This window comes from Theropithecus gelada, chromosome 1 (genome assembly GCF_003255815.1).
Source record: "Theropithecus gelada isolate Dixy chromosome 1, Tgel_1.0, whole genome shotgun sequence".
In the NCBI taxonomy this organism is placed as follows: domain Eukaryota; kingdom Metazoa; phylum Chordata; class Mammalia; order Primates; family Cercopithecidae; genus Theropithecus; species Theropithecus gelada.
In genome coordinates, this window is record NC_037668.1 from 18,049,101 (window position 1) to 18,069,551 (window position 20,451).

Sequence of the window (20,451 nt, forward strand, 5' to 3'; positions counted from 1 at the left end):
CCTGGCTTATGGACGCCTTGGGTAGGCTCAGAGTTACTTCTGCCTGTCTCCCCACCTCTAATCGATCAATCATCCAGCTGTGGGCCAAGGACCAGGGGTCTGGATCATCTCTCAGGGGCAGAAAGAGGGTGAGACTCTGAGAAGAAGTGTGCAAGAAGAAAACGTATTTGGTGTTATGGCTGCATCTCTTTCAAAGATATCTAGAATTGGAGGGTGACAGATGATTAACTCTGAGTTGGGTTATCTGAAATATGACCCAAGTGAAGAGAGTCAACAGTAACCAGAACACATTGTGAAAAGGAGAAGGTGGATGGATTGTCACCTGGGCCAGAATACCCAGAGAGCACTTTCACCTTCACATCAAGTGAAAATTCTACCTGGTCACCCTCTTGTGTCCCCAGAGGGTCAGCCCAAGAAGAGGGAAGAGTAGAAAAGTAGTTGTGGGCCAGGATGGATTCTTGAGTGGGTGGTTATTTCAACTCGGACCCTGTGAGATTCACAGCAGTGCCCTAGAGCTGCGGCGCTGCTCTCTCACAGACTCCCAGGCTCTGTCGCTGCTGCTGCAGCAGCTCTGCAGTTAAAGTCAGCTGGCTCTGTGGTGCCTGTGCTAACTCTAGGAGCAGCTGCTCCCGGAGCAGGACCAACAGTATCTCCAGTGCTAAGAAAAACTTGAGACTGCGGGATGAGCATATTGGCAGGCTCTTGGGAGGGAGCCTGTTACTAGCTCAGTTTTCAGGATATCTCAACAGGAGTTACGCTCAGAGTGAATTCAGCAGTAGACCACATGTGTAAACCTAGAATAAGGATATTTTTCTTTTTCTAAACAATTCTCCCTCTGCTTCTAATTAATTGGCAAAACTATTAATATTCAGAAAGACATTCTCCGTGTTACCATTTCATGGTTGCTCTTTGGGCTTGCTAGGTCAGATTTCAATCCTAGTCAACTCCCATGCTGGTTGCATTGCTACAGCTGCACACCTAATTCAGAACTCTGTACAGTAATTGTAGAATTAGGTAATTCTAAACTTTTGTACTTGTTATAAGATATGTACTCTTATAAATGTTTTATGTGTAACTCAACCAAAGGATCAATTAATTCACACAATATTGCTATTAGGTCATTACAGTTATTTTCCACACTTCATAGATGAGAAAACAGAGGCACAGACAATTTGAGAACATTTCTAAGGTTATAAAGCAAGCACCTGGTACTCAGAATCTAACTCTAGGTTATATAGCTACTTAGTCTGTGATCTGAACCAGTTCTCTGGAGTTAAACTGGAAAGGCCTGCATTAATTACCATGCATGAAATTCAAACAGCTTATGGTGAGATCTTCTCAACAAGCTAGACTTAAAGCAGCTATCCCCTAATTTTCTTGCCTGATATACTAAGGTTTCTGGGCTAGTTCCCATACTGCACAAAAGAAATCTCGATTTCTCATACCCTTCTCTTCACCCATGTCCCTCTGTCCTTTCTGTAGAATATAGTCACAATGGGCAGAGATTATATTCCTTTCATATCACGTTGTATCTCCAGAGTTTGCCACGTAGTCAACAATACTTGCTGAGTGCATGTGAGAGTGATTTTTGAATTCTGAATCTTGAACTTACTAATGGAAGACAGTCCAAGAAAATCCTCCATTTTTTTTCCTCTTTAGTGATGTTCTGTTCTTTTAATTCACCTGTTCATATCCTTCTCCCATTTACTCTCGTAAAGCTGCTTAATGTTTACCTAATTTGCTGAGTACCGGATCTTTAAAAACAGTTCCTTGCTCCAGGGAATCCCAAGGCATGGATAGGCAGTGATTGCAATTATAATATTTAATTAATGTAACCTACTCATGTAACACTACAATTTTTCTAATTCTAGTGCTTAAAATGATATAAATGCTGGATACAAACGGGCATAGGCAGTGTGGGCACTGCTGTGTGTGTGTGTGTAGTGATCATATGTAATTAACATAGTTTTATCCCATGGTGGCCTATAAATAGTGCTGTCTGGGTCATGAAAAATGATAAGTGCTGTCTTTGTTCTGATTGGGAAGTAAGTGCATAGATATTGCATGAGAGAGAGGTTACGTGGACAATGAGTTTGCCAGGGACTTGGTATGAGAGAGAGATTTAGAAAGCATAGTTATAAATAATCTGGAAGATTCATCCCACCAAACAAAATAATTGGCTATCTGGGACAGACAGATGGCCTGACATTGTGTGTATGTGTGTGTGTGTGTGCGTGTGTGTGTGTGTGTATGGTACTGTATCTAAGCTGTGTGTAAATTTGTTCTCAGAAACCTGTTGACATTATACTAAAGTTCTCGAAATTTTTTTTGGTTAAATTTTCTGAACTTTATTCCCAGCTGTGTGAAGTTGGGCTATTTGCTTAGCTCTAGGAGCCTTTGTTTTCTCATTAGTATAGTGGGGATATTAATACTACCTACATCACAGGATCGGTATGAGGATTAAATGAGATAATGTGTATAAAACAAATAAGAGCTAGAACAAAACAGGTGGTCAATAAGCTTCAGTTAATATATTACATTCTGTTATTTTTATCATTTGTACAGACATGTGTGTGTATATATGTATATATACATATGGAGGCAGGGAAGGAGAACTGTATTAGTTAGGGATTTCCAGAGAAATAGAAGAGACAGAGGGAGAAATTTATTTTAGGAAATTGGCTAATGTGATGACTGTGGGGGCTGGCAAGTCTGAAATCTTGCCAGACCCCACAGTCATCGAGTGATGATTGCGGTGATCATGCAGGCCTGCAGGCTGGAAATTCAGGTAACAGTTGATGTTGCAGCCTTGAGTCTAAATTCTGCAAGGCAGTAGTCTGGAAACAGGCAGAGTTTCTATATGGCAGTGTTGATGATAATTTCTTCTTTGGAAACCTCAGTCTCAGCTATTAAAGGCTTCTGCTGATTGGATGAGGCTCACATTAGGAAAGATAATCAGCCTACTCAGTCTACCGATTAAATATGTACAAAGCAACATCTGGACTGGTGTTTCATCAACGACTGGATACCATAGAATAGCCTAGGCAAAATTAACCATCACAGAGACTGAGAGGATACATGGAAGTCATTAGAGACACGATCCAAGAGACTGCAGAGGGTCAACAGTGACCAGGACACACTAGGAACATGAAATGATGGTTTTATTTTCACTTAGGATAAAGGCAAATTGCTGGACAGACCTTTGGAAAATATTGGGAAAACAGAATCTTCCACCTGGCAACCCCAGGAGTCTCAGCAAGGCTGTGGTGTTAGGAGGACTGAAGAGAGGGTGTGCAGCATGTGACTGGGGAGGCCCTTGGCCTTTGCACTTTGGTTTCACAGAGGTATAGTCAGCACAGCACAGACAAGGCTGCTGACACTGCACAGTAGCTGGAGCTCTGGGAGCTGATGAAGCTGGAGCTGCTTCCCATGCAGGATCAGTCACACAAGAAGAACTGGAGTTGAACATGGGCTGTGCACTGGAGTGGCACTGTGGAGGGCCCTTTAAAGACATTAGCATTACCGGTGGTGTTTTGGTAAGGTTTCTGAGTTTGAAAATGAATTGAATAATAAGTCAGATAAATTAGAGCCAACATGGGCACAATTTTGCCCTTTTAAACCTATTCGTGGTGTACTGGCAGACAGTTTATAAAATACATTAGTATCTAATAGTACCTATGAAGAAACATATAACTCCAAGTTAAAAGTGTTAGAAGTGACATTTCTGAAAACAGAACTAATGCTAAATCAATGTCTATTTCTGTCTCTCATCATTTCATTTCATATCTACATACCCATTTCCTACCTACTGTATTTCATGAGCATAAAGAGGCTATCAGCTGTAAGGGGCACCCTTATTTCATGCACCACAAAAAATTTAAAAAATGTTGCAAATTCAACTATTACATGCCACCAGTCATATGTTATATGCTGATTTAAGGGCTGTTAACAAAGGTAAGAAGAGTGTATCATGGAATTGATGAATTAAGATAAGTATAAAATCCATCCTTTTTAGGTCATATAAACATGTATGTACAAACCAGACAGGCCAATTCTTGCTTTGCCCAGAATACCCCTCTGCTGTGCTCCTCCCTGTCGCTGGGCCCTCTTCTCCCTTCATATTCCACACTCCCAGTGTCACTCTTTAGACTCCCATATGGTTCTGCTGAGAGCCAGTTTGATGGCTCCCAGGGGTAAACTCACCCTGGTAACCAGGCAAGGAAAATGGCAGGTCCCAGATGAGGCAAAACAGATGTGGGACAGTGTTAGGACATCTCTTATCAGCTACGCTAATACCAAGATCTGAAGTGAGTCCCCCCTCTAGCAGGACCACGACACGTGAATTCTCCAGCAACTCTCTGCCTGGAATCCATGCCCCTCTGATGTCATATCAGCCAATATGACTTCAGCAAGAAGTTATTCTGGACCTGGGTTTTGAAGTCCCAATTTTCTGTGGAACCATCTCTTGTTAGGAAATTGGGGGTTAAACTTATCCAAAACTTAAAATTAAGCAAAAAAGTGATTTCTGATTAGTCTTTTAAATTTTTACTTCTTCCTAGTAACTAACAACCTTGCCTAAGGTTTATATGACTCTCTAGGTTTTTTAAAAAAATGGTGGCATGATTTTACTTAATATATTTGGTATTGATTAAGGCCCAGACACTATAAAGCTAGATTTAACTTATAGAAGATTTATAAGTTGAAAATCATTTTGTGTGCTCTAGAAAATGTAAACTAATTGTTTCATTGCCTTTGAAAACTTTAACCAGTTTTGTATCTAAATTTGCAACCTTGTTCCAGAATTTTTTTCACTGAATGTATATACTTTGGTCTTTCCTATTCTTTGAACCAGCGTTACCATCATGCGGATTCTCTTATTAACGAGTGAAACAAATCTTTACTATATGCCTGCTATATATTTATATGAGTCATGCTTTTAACTTTTTGGAAATTACAATTCAATAAACCTTTATCTCCACACATACCCTTTCAGGAGTGGAAACTGGGCCAAAATCAGACACTGCCAGACAGTATTGACAAGAAGATGAAAAGGGCTACAAAGATATAGTAAAGGGAAAATTTGGGTTAGTGAATCTATTAAATAAGGTGAGATACTTCAAGGGACATGGTAAGACTTTTTATTGTACTGTGGCTAAAATAAAGTTCCAGCATTTGGTGGGGGATAATTTTCCGGAATATGTGGAGTTTAAGCTCCCAGAGAGACAATTCAAGGAGCTAGTTGGAAATACCAGCTTTCAGGAGACTGACTTTTCAGATGAGGTGAACTTCAGATGAAATGTCTGGAATCAATCCCGGGTCATTCTTCTCATGTCACCTACGTACTCATTCATGTGGTCCCGCAATCATGCCTTGATCCTGCCAACATTCACGAGACAATTAAGTGTTTGGCTGGTCCCTGAGGGAATATGCACAATGTGACATGGGGTCTCCTGGCTCAGAGGGATCACCTATGATGGTGTGAGGACTGTGGAAACAGAAGCAAGAATACATGCAGGCAGGTGTTTCTCCACTGACTTCTGAACCAATTCTCAACATTTTCTCAGATATAAAGGGACAAAGGCGACATATTAAAGAGCTGCTTATCTCCCAATTCTGGTTTCCCAGGGGATCAGATCCCATTAGTTCTTCCATCGCTTACTCAACCATTCAATCCAGATGCTCATGTATGTGCATGTTCATTTCACCTACATTTTTATATAAATACAGCATACACACATACAGTGCGCGCGCGCGCGCGCACACACACACACACACACACACACACACGCTTGCCTCCCCCACATCCTTACTTACAACATTGTTACAAGTATCTTTGTCAAAGAGTATGAGGAAGCTGAGGGTGATATCACCATGAAGACAGTGGAATGAACTAACATGTTCTAATCACATTGGGAAATAGTGACTCAGGAGGTTCAGTCCCCAGACGTCATCTCCTTTGGTGCCCATTTGTCTGCAGTCATCTTCAAAAAGGCCACTAAATTCTGCAGTCCTTGAGGTCATGGGCTACTTATTATTCACCTCTATATCCCTGTGTCTGGACATACATGCTCCAAGAATGTTGTAGGCTTTCAAGGAATGCCTTTTGAATACACTGCTCTGGTCACACTGTTAACTGACTTTATCCTTCAGGTAGAAGCTGCCTGAGAGCAGGAATCAGATCTGATAATAGGACTGGATAACTAGAATAGAATCCCTCCGTTAGAAACTGACAATGGGAAACTGGGCTTTCTCTGCATCCTCCCCTCCCCCACTAAGTAGACATTAAGCAATGTGAAGGCGCAGTCTGTTTTTCTGTTTTAATCAGAGGTGTGAATATCGATCTTTTTCAATTTTAATTTTAACATCTTTATTGAGACGTAATTCACATATTGCATAGTTCATTTGTTTAAAGTGTAAATTCAGTGGTTTTCAGTATATTCATAGAGTTGGACAATCACCACCACCATTTTAGAACATTTTCATTACTCCACAAAGAAAACCTGTATCCATTGGCAGTAATTTCCCAATTTCTCCCAACTCGCTAAAGCTCCTGGAAGATGCTGATATTTCTTAGAGGACAGGCATAAATATAAAAGGAGACATAGGGGAGAGAATCTTGTCCAGGCTCTGGTTCCTCCGATGCCCTAAGTCAGCTCTTCAGGGGGCCAGCCTGGGAGAGGCTGTAACTGGCTAAAGCCTCATCTCCTTTCTATTTCCACAGATTTGCCTACTCTACACATTTCATATAAATAACATCATACAATGTGCAGTCTTTTGTGACTGGCTTCTTTCACTTAGTGTAATGTTTTCAAGGTTCACCCTCAATATATCTGTTTAAAATAAATGAATAAATGAATGGGTAACTCTGTCTAGTGCAACCCAGAATCAGAACTCTGAATAACCGACCCCTGGCTGACCCTCTACTTCCTGGTAGGAAAGGAGTTCCCTCTCCATAGGAGCCCCAAGAAAAGATGTCTACTTCCCAAGAGAGGTTTCGAATAATCTAAGTTTCTGGTTGAGTTAAGCTCTCAGAGGGTAAGGACTCTATACGGACAATTAATGACACATAAGACCTGGGCAAGTACCCAACACATGGCTTTAGTTTTTCTTTTAAACATATATGTATTAAGGGTCTATCAGGCACAAAGTGTCATACTTAGCTCTTTCTTACTTCTCACTTTATATTACAACCTGCTCAGTGAGATAGGTATATCTCGTTTATAATGGGCATTACATATGAGAAGTGATACTCATAGTGAGTATCATAGTAATACTCTAGCAATTACTGATAATTGTTCCAGCAACTTCCAGAGATTACCCATTTATCATATGCAGGTTTTCTGATTCCAGTAGCAGATTCAATACAATTCCTCCGACTGAAGGAAATGTTTAGATTTTAGAGGGAATTGTTTATTCTCAATCATTCTCCTTGCTCTAGGTGACAGAATCAATTCAGATTTAATCCACCGAATCTGCTTGTCGTGGTGAATTGGAGGAAAAGCAGAAACCCAGAGGCCAGGAGGAAGGGCTGAGAGCCTAGGCAAGGGAGGGATGCCTAGAAAGAGCCAAGGCTGTAGAAGCCCCCTGGGATGGTTGGATCTACAACAGAACATGGAAAAGAAACTGCTCAGGGTGGAGGGAGTCATAACGGAACATTTCCACAAGGTCAGGGAATGTTGTGGCTCAGAACTGATGTTTCCTCAGAGGACATGCATTAAAAAAATGCAGGGAACAGAATCTTGTCCGGGTGTGGGTCCCTTGGGTACCCTAACTTAACTCTTTAGAGCTCCCACCTGGTGGAGTCTGTGACTGACTAAAGCCTCTCTATACCCCAGTCCCAGAGAAGAGTCCTGGAAGCTCCTGAGGCCTCTTTGGATTGCAGGGACAAGGAGGCAGAAGAATGTCAGGAATGACCCAGCACGTGCCTGGTTGTGCAAGAGCCACCTCCTGCTCTTCTCAGAGCCAAGCCTGGGCCCTATAAAAGACACATCCAGCTTCAGCACCTCATCTGCTCTGACTCCCCAGGGACGTGTCTGTGCTCCTGCGTGTGACCAGGGTGAGTGGCAACCTGGGATACCAGAGAGGTATGAGCAGGGCAGAGGGATGGGGAGGATGGAGGTAGGCTGGAGTAAGAGAGTTGTGTGCTTGTGTTCTGCCATACTGAGCAGGAATAGGACTCAGTCTGCCTTGAATCTACTGAGGCTCTGAGGCCTACTGGAGCTCATTTAGGTGGGAAAAGCTAACTGTGCACATCTTTGCCAATTTTGTGCTCAGTGACTTCACGTTGGTAACTTCAAAACTGCCATGTTGGGTATATTTCCACCATGGAAACTGGCAAATGCTTCAAGCCAGGCCCTTTTATCTGGAGGTTTCATTGTGAAATATTTTCCAGAGGACCCCTTGGTGTATTCTGAAACACCCAGCTGGTCCTTAGGGCTTGTATTAAGGAAATAGGTACTTCAGGGAGCTGTGAATACTCTACTCAGGCTTGTGAGGACAGAGCAATCCAAGTTTCCCTTGAAAGGAAGAAGAAGAAGCTCATTCTGTTGATTTTTAATCTATATACTTTTATCTGGAGGAAAGATTCAAGTCGTTTCTTTCAGGTTACTGATGTGACTGTATGATCTAAATATCATTCTTCTTCTACACATGCATTGATTTTAGAGGAGGTATAATTATGACCTTTGGTTTGAAATATTTAAAGAGTTTCATTATTATCTTTTAGGTTGACTACACTCCAGCCAGCATGTCTTGCCAGCAAAACCAGCAGCAGTGCCAGCCCCCTCCCAAGTGTCCTCCCAAGTGTACCCCAAAATGTCCACCTAAGTGTCCCCCCAAATGCCCACCCCAGTGCCCAGCTCCATGTTCCCCTGCAGTCTCTTCCTGCTGTGGTCCCAGCTCTGGGGGCTGCTGTGGTCCCAGCTCTGGGGGCTGCTGTGGTCCCAGCTCTGGGGGTTGCTGCAGCTCTGGAAGTGGTGGCTGCTGCCTGAGCCACCACAGGCCCCATCTCTTCCACCGGCGCCGGCACCAGAGCCCAGATTGCTGTGAGAGTGAACCTTCTGGGGGCTCTGGCTGCTGCCACAGCTCTGGGGGCTGCTGCTGACCTGGTCTTCAGAGGAGCTCTTGGGACTGAATTGTCAAGAATCTGCTGCAGCCTGATGGATATGCTTTCTCCTTCCTCTCATTCCATTCATTGATGTGCAGAGACCACAAAGACTCATGGGGCTTCCCTGGAAGAACTTCGTGCTTGATGGAGCACCCCAATTGCAGTCTTCTTCTCCTCCTTTACCTCATGTTATAATAAAGCTCTGATTTCTGACTCACTAAATGTCTTGGTCATTCTATTTTCTTCTGAGATTTGTAATGTCCTCCAAAGGACAGGGCCCCAGAGAAATTTTCTTTATGAGGCAAGGAGAAGACAAGAGTAGGTGATACATGGAAAGCTGCTCCGAGGAACTGATTCCCCCAAAGGCAGGGTGGATGGAGCTCCAAGAGGGTCAACTCTGGCTATGGCAGCTTTGCCTTTCTCTCCACTAAGCCAGACACATGTTCTAATTTTCTGTCTATTTCAGACGTTGGGAAGGTTGGGAAGCTCTGCAGACTTGTTCTTCTCTAGGGAGAAGAACACATCTAAATGAAGCAATACTTCCCTGCTGTTAGAATCAATAGTTGGTAAAATGCTTCAAACGGATGTTGAGACCCTTCCTCCTGTTAAGTACAGTCCGTGGTCACTGAACTCCTTTTCAGAGAGGGTGAGTCTGGTGAAGATCAGCCTTTTGACTTGTTGCCTTGGACACCTGGCTTCACTTCCTCTCGGTGTTAGATCTGAGCCCCAGGATGCTGTCCTGCCACTTGGCCCACGTGCTGGGCAGGGGAGTGATGAGTAATGGAGATAATAAATAGAAAAAACATGGAAGAGTTACTTAGAAAATACAAAGAATATAAGGAATATAAGAATACAAAGAATACAAGACACTGTACGAAAGAAAAGACCTTTCCTCCTTCAATACTTATCTTCTCTGCCAAGCCACCCTCAGATGTGAGGGGGGAGAAGTGCCAGGATGGGTGGGGCATCTTAAGTATTAATAGAGGAAGGGGAGGGAAGCAGGGACACAGCAGGGGAAATAAGGGCTAGTGCTTCTTAGGTTCAGGCTGACAGGTGTCTACATGAAGATAATGGATTTAGCAAAGATGGATTTTGACAGAGATGGAGTCTCTTATTAATATGTTTATCTTCTTACTTACCCTTAGTGCCACTAAGACAAAAACTTGGCTGATTAACCAGTCTGAGATTCTGTACTGACTGCATTTTAAATCACCCTCTGCACTGTCAGTTTATTTGGCTTAATGTTCTTTATTAGTTTGCCAGTCTCATTGTTAACCAATTTTCAAGTCCCTAACCAGTAGTAATTTTGAGCTTCCATAAATACGTACATGGGCCATTTCTACAACAATTGTAATAGGATTTTAAATTTTCTTTTCAATTTTCAAGAGCTCTTGATATATCATGGATATTAACCTTGATCTGTCTTTATTAAAATATTGAATACAGCATAATTAATGGACTCTGTTTATAATAACTTTTGCCAAGGAAATATTTGTAGTTTATAAATACTCAAATATGACTTTCTTTGCTTTCATAGCTTCAGGGTTTCCTGAGTTGGTTAAGAAGTTTTCCCTTGTCCTTAGTGTTTACATGTCAGCAAACAAAACAAACAAAAAAACCCGAATAGTATAAAATGGAATTCCAAGCAAGGGACCTAAGGTTGCCTGGGGCAGGTGAAGGCTGGCCTGTGGAGGAGTGGACACCTGAATGTGCTTTCAGGGACCTCTGCCTTAAGTAAGAGCAACTCACCTCCCCTTCCCTTATCCAGTGGGTCTGCTATCTGGGCCCCCATGTGCTCCTTTCGTGGTGAACATAATCCTTTCTTCATCCAAACTTCCATACACAGAATAATTTCCAATCTGACTATCGGTTTCTACTTGCATCTTATCTTATGTTTGGCATGTTTGCATGTGTGTTACAAATTACGTTCTGCTACTATCACAGAAACTCAAAATCACAGCAATTTAAAAAGGAGAGCAGGCTATTTCCACTCACATATGATGAAGTCAGTGGTCAGTAGTCCACGGCTGGTACGGTGGTTCCCTGGAGTCTTCAGAGATGGATACCCCTCTGTCTTGTCATTTCATTATTAGTGGTTGTTTCCTGGGAAACAGTTGGTGATCTGAGGATGCCTGATGGAGCTCTGATCTGCAATGCTGTACTTCAGGTCTGAAGAAAGAGAAAGGGAGGGTAAAAGGCCCTGACCCCAATACAGCCTTTTACCCGAGCTTTCCTAAAGCCCCAATAACTTCCTAAATCTCACTGGCTGCTTGTATGTACAGAAGGGATACAGAAGTATAAATTTTGATATCTGGATGCAGTGTGGTTCTGGACAAAATTTAAAGATGTGAGTTAAGAATGAAGCGGAGCACGTATATCGCGCACACATCCAATCAAGTAGTTCTTGATATAGTTCGACCTGCTGAGTAAAGACAGCTGGATTGCTGGGTTTCTGGAAATAGTGACACAGACTCTCTGGTTACACTTCTCTTACCTCTTAACACAACATTCAGGAACGTCCTGCCCACAGTTCTACCTTTATGGGCTCTGCTGTATGCACCGAGGCAAATCTGCATGGAAGGTTGATTAGGCAGGGGAATTCACTGCCTGCAGCTGAGGTCTGGAGTGCTGTGGGGAGCTCCTTGGAGACAGGCACAAGACCTGGCTTATGGATGCCTGGCAGAGGCTCAGAGTTACTTCTGCTGTCTCCCTACCTCTAATCCACCCATCACCCAGAGATGGGCCAAAGATCAGGGGTCTGGATCATCTCTCAGGGGCAGGAAGAGGGTGAGGCTCTGAGAAGAAGTGTGCTGTGCAATCATACACCATATTTGGTGTTATGACTGCATCTCTTTCAAAGGTATCTAGAGGGGGAGGGTGACAGATGATTAACTCTGGGTTATCTGAAATATGACCCAAGTGAGGAGAGTCAACAGTAACCAGAACACACTGTGAAAAGGAAAAGGTGGATGGATTGTCACCTGGGCCAGAATCCCCAGAGAGCACTTTCACCTCCACATGGAGTGAAAATTCTACCTGGTCACCCTCTTGAGTCCCCAGAGGGTCAGCCCAGGAATACGGTAGAGTAGAAAAGGAGTTTTGGGCCAGGATGGATGCTTGTGTGTGTGGTTATCTCAACTCGGACCCTGTGAGATCCACAGCAGTGCCCGAGAGCTGTGGCGCTGCTCTCTCGCTGACTCTCCAGGCTCTGTTGCTGCTGCTGCAGCAGCTCTGCAGCCAAGGTCGGCGGACTGTGTTTTGCCTGTGCTAACTCCAGGAGCAGCTGCTCCCAGAGTAGGACCAAAACTACCCCCAGTGCTAAGAAAAACTCAGGAGCCTGAGGGACAAGTATATTGGCTGGCTCTTGGAGGGACTCTTACTGTTGCTGGCTCAGTTGACAGGATGTCTCAACCTGAGTTCAGCTGCAAGTGAATTCAGCTGAAGAGAACACATGTGTAAACCTAGAATAAGGCTACTTTTCATTTTCTAAACAATTCTCCCTCTGCTTGTAAATAATTGACAAAATCATTAATATTCAGAAACACAATCCCCATGTTACCATTTCGTGGTTGCTCTTTGACCTTGCTAGGTGAGTTTTCAATCCTAGTCCACACCCACGCTGGTTGCATTGCTCCATCTTCACACCTAATTCAGAACTATGTACAGAAAGAGTAAAACTATGAAATTCTAAACTTTTGTACTTGTTATAAGATATGCACTCTTATAAGTGTTTTGGGTGTAACTCAACCAAAATAACAATTCACACAATATTGCTATTAGGAAATTACAGCTATTTTCCACACTTCATAGATGAAAAGACAGATGCACAGACAATTTTGGGCACATTTCTCAGGTTTTAAGGCAAGTAACTGGTTCTCAGAATCCAAATCTAGGTGATTTAACTACAGTGTGTGGTCTCAACCAGTTCTCTGGAGTTAAACTGGGAAGGCATGCACTATTTACTGCGTGTGAAATTCAAACAGCTTATGGTAAGTTTTTCTCAACAAGCTAGACTTAAAACAGCTATCCCTTCTTTTCTTGCCTGATATACTAATGTTTCTGTGTTAGTTCCCACACTGCACAAAATGAGCCTCTATTTCTCATGCCGTTATCTTCATCCACGTCCTTCCATCCTTTCTTAAGAATATAGTCACAGTAGGCAGAGATTATATTTCTTTCATATCATGTAGTATCCTCAGAGTTGGCCACATAGTCAACAATACTTGCTGGGTGTATACGAGAGTGAATTAATAAACTCTGATTATTGAATTTACTAATGGGAGACAGTCCAAGAAAATCCTCAAAATTTTTTTTCTTTAGAGATGTTCAGTTCTTCTAATTCATCTGATCATATCCTTCTCTCATTTACTCTCATAAGACCTGCTTAATAGTTACCTAAATTGCTCAGCACAGAATCCTTGGAAATAGTTCCTTGCTCCAGAGAATCCCAAGGCATAGATAAGAAGTGATTGAAATTATAATATTTAATTAATGTGTCCTATTCATCTAACACTGAAATTCTTCTAATTCCAATGATCAGAAAGATAGAAATACTGGACATAAACGGACATAGGCAGTGAGGGTGTTGGTGTGTGTGTGTAGTGATCATATGTAATTAACATAGTTTTATCCCATGATAGCCTATAAATAGTGCTGTCTGGGTCATGAAAAATGATGGGTTCTGTCTTGGTTTTGATTAAGAAGTAAGTGCATAGATATTGCATAAAAGAGAGGTACACAGACAATGAGGTTGGCAGGGAATTGGCATGGGAGAGGGATTTAGAAAGCATAGTTATAAATGATCTGGAAAATTCACCCCACCAAACAAAATAATTGACAATCTGGACTAGAAAGATGGTCTGACATTGTGTGTGTGTGTGTGTGTGTGTGTGTGTGTGTGTGTGTGGTAGTGTATTTATGCTGTGTGTAAACTTGTTCTCAGAAACCTGTTAACATTATGCTAAAATAATTGAAATTTTTTGGGTTAAATTTTCTGAACTTTATTCCCAGCTGTGTCAACTTGGGCTATTTGTTTAGCTCTAGGAGCCTTTGTTTCCTAGTTAGTATAGTGGGGATATTAATACTACCTACATCACAGGATTGGTATGAAGATTAAATGAGATAATGTGTATAAAACAGTTAAATATACCTAGAACAAAATAGAAGGTCAGTCAGCATCAGTTATTACTTTCTGTTATTTTTATCATTTGTACACACATGTAGGTGTATATATATATATACACATATGGAGGTATTTGACCCAAAAGCACAACTCCACTCAACCTATGCCTCAGGGGAAGACAGGGAGGTAGGTAGAACTGTATTGGCTAGGGTTATGCAGAGAAACAGAAGAGAGAGAGAAATTTATTTTAAGAAATTGACTCATGCGATGACTGTGTGTGCTGGCAAGTCCAAAGTCTTGGCTGGAAATTCAGATAACAGTTGATGTTGCAACGTTGAGTCTAAATTCTGCAAGGCAGTAGTCCGGAAACAGGCAGAGTTTCTACACTGCAGTCTTGATTTCTTCTTCTTTGGGAAACCTCAGTCTCCATTATTAAAGGCTTCAGCTTATTGGATGAGGCTCACATTAGGGAAGATAACCTGCTTACTCAGTCTACTGATTAAATACTTACAGAGAAACCTGTGGATTGCCGTTTGATCAAACAGCTGGGTACCATAGCACAGCCTGGGCAAAATTAACCATCACCGAGACTGAGAGAATACATGGAGGTCACTGGAGATACAACCCAAGAGACAGAAGAGGGGCCAACTGTGACCAGGACACACTAAGAACATGAAATGATGGTTTTATTTTCACTTAGGATAAAGGCAAATTTCTGGACAGACCTTTGGAGAATACTGGGAAAACAGAAACTTCTACCTGGTAACCACGGGAGTCTCAACAAGGGTGTGATGTTAGAAGGACTGGAGAGAGGGAATGCAGCACGCGGCTGGGGAGGCCCTTGGCCTTTGGACGTTGGTTCCACAGAGATGTAGTCAGTACAGCACAGACAAGGCTGCTGACACCGCACAGTAGCTGGAGCTCTGGGAACTGATGATTGCTGTAGCTGCTTCCCATGCAGGGGTCACACAAGAAGATTTGGAGGTGAACATGGGCTGTGCACTGGAGTGGCACTATGGAGGGCCCTTTAAAGGCACTGGCATTGCTGGTGGTTTTTTGGCAAGGTTTCTGAGTTTCAAAATGAATTGAATAATATGTCAGATAAATTAGAGCCAGGACGAGAATAATTTTGCCCTTTTAAACCTATTCTTGGTGTGCTGGCAGACAGTTTATAAAATACATTAGTATCAAATTAGTACCTGTAAAGAAACATATAACTCCAAGTTAAAAGTGTTAGAACTGACATTCTTAGAAACAGAACTAATACTAAACAATGTCAATTCTGTGATCATCTCATTTCATATCTACGTACTCACTTCCTACCTACTGTATTTCTGAGCTTTAAGAGGCTATCAGTTGTAAGGGGCACCCTTATTTCATGCACCACAAGGAAAGAAAAAAATGCTGCAAATTCAACTATTACGTGCCACCAATCATATGGTATATACTGATTTAAGGGCTGTTAACAAACGTTAGAAGACTGTATCATGGAATTGATGAATTAAGATAAGTATAAAACTGATTCACTTTAGGTCATATAAATATGTATGTAAATACTAGACAAGCCAATTCTGGCTTTGCCCAGAACACCCCTCTGCTGTGCTCCTCCCTGTCTCTCTGTCTAGCACTAGACACTGCTAGACAATATTGAAAAAAAGATCAAAAGTTATGGTACAGGAAAATTTTGGATTAGTCAGTCTATTAAATAAGGGGAGACAAATAAAAAGACATGGTAAGGCTTTTTCTTGTACTGTAGGTAAAATAAAGTTCCAACATTTGGTAGGGAGTGTTTTTCTGGAATATATGGCATTTAAGTTGCCAGGGAGAGAAATCAAGGAGCTACTTAGAGAGACCAGCCTACAGGAGAGTGACTTTCCAGATGTCATGAACTTCAGATGAAATGTCTGAAATCACGCCCAGGCCATTCTTCTCATGACACCTATGTACTCATTCATGTGATCCTGAAATGGTGCATTGATCCTGCAAACATTCATGAGGCAATTACGTATTTGGGTGGTCCCTGAGGGAGCATGGGCAATGTGACCCATGGGTCTCCTGGCTCAGAGAGATCACACATGATGGTGTGAAGACTGTGGAGACAGAAGCAAGAATACCTGTAGTCAGGTGTTTCTTCACCGACTTGTGAACCAATTCCTACCACTTTTTGAGATATAAAGGGGAAAAGTGAGCAAAAAAGTGGGCAAAAAAGAGCTGTTTATCTCCCAGTTCTGGTTTCTCAGAGGATTGGTTTCCACTAGTCCTTCCATTGCTTATTCAACCACTCAATCCAGATGCTCAAGTATGTGCATGTTCATTTCACTTACATTTTTATATGAATACAGCATACATGCACACAGTGCACACACACACACATACACACACACAAGCTTGCCTCCCCTACTTCCTCACTTACAACATTGTTACAAATATCTTTGTCAAAGAGTATGAGGAAGCTGAGGGTGATATCACCATGAAGACAGTGGAATGAACTAACATCTTTCAATCACATTGGGAATTAGTGACTCAGGAGGTTCAGGCCCCAAACATCACTTCTTTGGTACCCAGTTTTTCTGCAGTCATCTTCAAAAAGGCCACTACATTCTGCAGTCCTTGAGGTCATGGGCTACTTATTGTTCACCTCTATATCCGTATGTTTGGACATACGTGCTCCAAGAATGTTGTAGGCTTTCAAAGAATGCCTTTTGAATACACTGCTCTAATCACACTGTGGACTTACTTTATCCTTGAGGTAAAAGCTCTCTGAGAACAGGAATCAGGTCTGAAAATAGGATTGGATAAATAGGTGAATAGAATCCCTCAGGTAGAAGCAGACAATGGGAAACTATGTTTTCTACCTATCCACCCTCCCCCACCAAGTAGGCATTAGACAGTGTGAAAGCGTGGTCTGTTTCTGTTTTAATCAGAGGTGTGAATAACTATCTTTTTCAATTCTAATTTCAATGTTTTCATTGAGACATAATTCACATATTACATAGTTCATTTATTTAAAGTGTTAATGCAGGGGTTTTCAGTATATTCATAGAGTTGGACAATCACCACCACAATTCCAGAACATTTTCATTACTCCAGAAAGAAAACCTGTATCCATTAGTTGTAATTTTCTAATTTCTCCCAGCCTGCTAAAGTACCTGGAAGCCACTGATGTTTCCTCAGAGGATGTGCATAAAAGTAAAATGAGGTACAGGGAACAGAATCTTGTTTAGGCTCTGGTTCCTCAGATGCCCTAAGTCAGCTCTTCAGGGATCCATCCTGAGAGAGGCTATAACTGGCTAAAGCCTCATCCCCTTTCTATTTCCACAGATTTGTTGACTACACATTTCATATAAACAGGATCATAAGAAATGCAGTCTTTTGTGATTGATTTATTTCAGTTAGCCTAAGGTTTTCAAAGTTCATCCTCAGTATATCGGTTTAAAATAAATGAATAAATGAATGGGTAACTGTCTAGCGCAACCCCGAATCAGAACTCTGAACAAGTAGACCCCTTTCTGACCCTCTACTTCAGGGTAGGAAAGGAGTTCCCTCTCCACAGAAGCCACAAGAAATGATGTCCACTTCCTAAGGGAGTTTTCAAATAAACTAAGTGTCTTGCAAGGGTTCTATATGGACAATGAATGCCACATAAGACCTGGGTAAGTACTCAATACATGGCATTAGTTTTTCTTTTAAACACATATTTATTAAGTGTCTATCAGGTACACAGTGTCACACTAAGCTCTTTCTTATTTATCACTTAATATTAAAAACAGCTCAGTGAGATAGGTATACCTGGTTTATAACGGCTATTACATATGAGACCTGATACTCATTGTGAGTATCATAGTGACACTCTAGCAATTGTTGATAATTGTTCTAGCAATTTCCAAAGATCCCTCAATTAGCATATGCAATTTTTCTGATTCCAGTACCACATTCAGTACAATTCCTCTGACTAAGAATAATGTTCTGATTTTAGAAGGAATTGTTTATTCTCAATCATACTCTGCTCTAGACCACAGAACCAACTCAGATTTAATCCACTGAATCTGCTTGCCACGGTGAGTCGGAGGAAAAGCAGAAACACAGAGCCCAGGAGGAAGGGCTGAGAACCTAGGCAAGGGAGTAGGATGCTTAGAAAGAGCCAAGGCCGTAGAAGCCCCCTGGAACGGCTGGATCTACAGCAGAACATGGAAGATAAACTGCTCAGGGTAGAGGGAGTCATAATGGAACATTTTTACAAGGTCAGGGAATGTTGTGGCTCAGAACTGATGTTTCTTCAGAGGACACGAATACAAAAGATGCAGGGAACAGGATCTCATCCAGGCATGAGTCCCTTGTGTACCCTAAGTTAACTCTTTAGGGCTCCCGCCTGGTGGAGGCTCTGACTGGCTAAAGCCTCCCCAGACCCCAGCCCCAGAGAGGAGTCCTGGAAGCTCCTGAGGCCTCTTTGGATTGCAGGGACAAGGAGGCAGAAGAATGTCAGGAATGACCCAGCACGTGCCTGGTTGTGCAAGAGCCACCTCCTGCTCTTCTCAGAGCCAAGCCTGGGCCCTATAAAAGACACATCCAGCTTCAGCACCTCATCTGCTCTGACTCCCCAGGGACGTGTCTGTGCTCCTGTGTGTGACCAGGGTGAGTGGCAACCTGGGATACCAGAGAGGTATGAGCAGGGCAGAGGGATGGGGAGGATGGAGGTAGGCTGGAGAAAGAGAGTTGTGTGCTTGTGTTCTGCCATGCTGAGCAGGAATAGGACCCAGTCTGCCTCAAATCTATTGAGGCTCTGAGGCCTACTGGAGCTCATATAGGTGGGGAAAGCTAACTGTGCACATCTTTTCCAATTCTTGTTCAGTGACTTCACATCGGTAACTTCAAAACTGCCGTGTTGGGCATATTTCCACCATGGAAACTGGCAAATACTTCAAGCCAAGTCCTTTTATCTGGAGGTTTCATTGCAAAATCTTTTTCCAGAGGACACCCTGGTGTGTCCTGCAACACCCAGCTGGTCCTTAGGGCTTGTATTAAGGAAATAGGTACTTCAGGGAGCTGTGAATACTCTACTCAGGCTTGTGAGGATAGAGAAATCCCAGCTTCCCCTGAAAGGAAGAATAAGGAGCTCATTCTGTGGATTTTTAAATGTATGTGCTTTCATTTGGAGGAAAGATTCAAGTTTTTCTTTCAGATTACTGATATGACTGTATAATCTAAATATAATCCTTCTCCCACCCATGCATTGATTTCAGAAGAGGTATAATATGATCGTTGGTTTTAAATATTTAAAGAGTTTCATTATTATGTTTTAGGCTGACTAAACTCTGCCAGGATGTCTTGCCAGCAAAACCAGCAGCAGTGCCAGCCCCCTCCCAAGTGTCCTCCCAAGTGTACCCCAAAATGTCCACCTAAGTGTCCCCCCAAATGTCCACCCCAGCGCCCAGCTCCATGTTCCCCTGCAGTCTCTTCCTGCTGTGGTCCCAGCTCTGGAGGCTGCTGTGGTCCCAGCTCTGGGGGCTGCTGCAGTTCTGGGAGTGGTGGCTGCTGCCTGAGCCACCACAGGCCCCGTCTCTTCCACCGGCGCCGGCACCAGAGCCCAGATTGCTGTGAGAGTGAACCTTCTGGGGGCTCTGGCTGCTGCCACAGCTCTGGGGGCTGCTGCTGACCTGGGCTAAGAAGAACTCTTTGGACAGAATGTTCAAGAACCTGCTACAACCTGATGCTTAACTCTTTCCATTTCCTCTCATTCCATTCATGGGTGGACAGGGGCCACCAAGACTCATGGGGCTTCCCTGGAAGAACTTTGCACTTGATGGAGCACCTCAATTGCAGGTCTTCTTTTCCTCCTTTACCTCATGCTATAATAAAGCTCTGATTTCTGACTCACAAATTGTCTTGGTCATTCTCTTCTCTTCTGAGATTTCAAATGTCCTCCAAAGGTCAGTGCCTCAGAGAAATTCTCTTCATGGGTCAAGGACAGGACCTGAGTAGGTGATACATGAAAAGCTGCTCCGAGGAACTAATTCCCCCAAATGCAGGGTGGATGGAGCTCCAAGAGGGTCACCTCTGGCTGTGGCAGCTTTGCCTTTCTGTCCATTAAGCCAGACACATGTTCTAATTTTCTGTGTATTCCAGACATTGGGAAGGTTGGGAACCTCTGTAGACTTCTTCTTCTCCATGGAGAAGAACACATCGCTATGAAGCAAAACTTCCCTGCTGTTAGAATCAATAGTTG

At 42.7% G+C, this 20,451-nt stretch overlaps 2 protein-coding genes across 2 annotated transcripts; both read left to right on the forward strand.

Moving 5' to 3' along the window:
- Positions 1-5,025: 5,025 nt before the first annotated feature.
- Positions 5,026-9,287, forward strand: LOC112606870 (late cornified envelope protein 2D-like). The gene is made up of 4 exons (XM_025357804.1): positions 5,026-5,128; positions 7,439-7,484; positions 7,883-8,056; positions 8,726-9,287. Exon 4 carries the CDS (start codon positions 8,747-8,749, stop codon positions 9,101-9,103), a length of 357 nt encoding a protein of 118 aa, XP_025213589.1. The 5' UTR covers positions 5,026-5,128; positions 7,439-7,484; positions 7,883-8,056; positions 8,726-8,746; the 3' UTR covers positions 9,104-9,287.
- Positions 9,288-18,826: 9,539 nt separating this feature from the next.
- On the forward strand, positions 18,827-20,101 carry LOC112606877 (late cornified envelope protein 2D-like). Its single transcript, XM_025357815.1, has 2 exons — positions 18,827-18,860; positions 19,529-20,101. Exon 2 carries the CDS (start codon positions 19,549-19,551, stop codon positions 19,879-19,881), a length of 333 nt encoding a protein of 110 aa, XP_025213600.1. The 5' UTR covers positions 18,827-18,860; positions 19,529-19,548; the 3' UTR covers positions 19,882-20,101.
- Positions 20,102-20,451: the final 350 nt, after the last annotated feature.

What these genes read in the sequence shown, in the direction of transcription:
- LOC112606870 (XM_025357804.1), top strand. Translation starts at nt 8,747, where the DNA reads ATGTCTTGCCAGCAAAACCAGCAGCAGTGCCAGCCCCCTCCCAAGTGT.
- LOC112606877 (XM_025357815.1), top strand. Translation starts at nt 19,549, where the DNA reads ATGTCTTGCCAGCAAAACCAGCAGCAGTGCCAGCCCCCTCCCAAGTGT.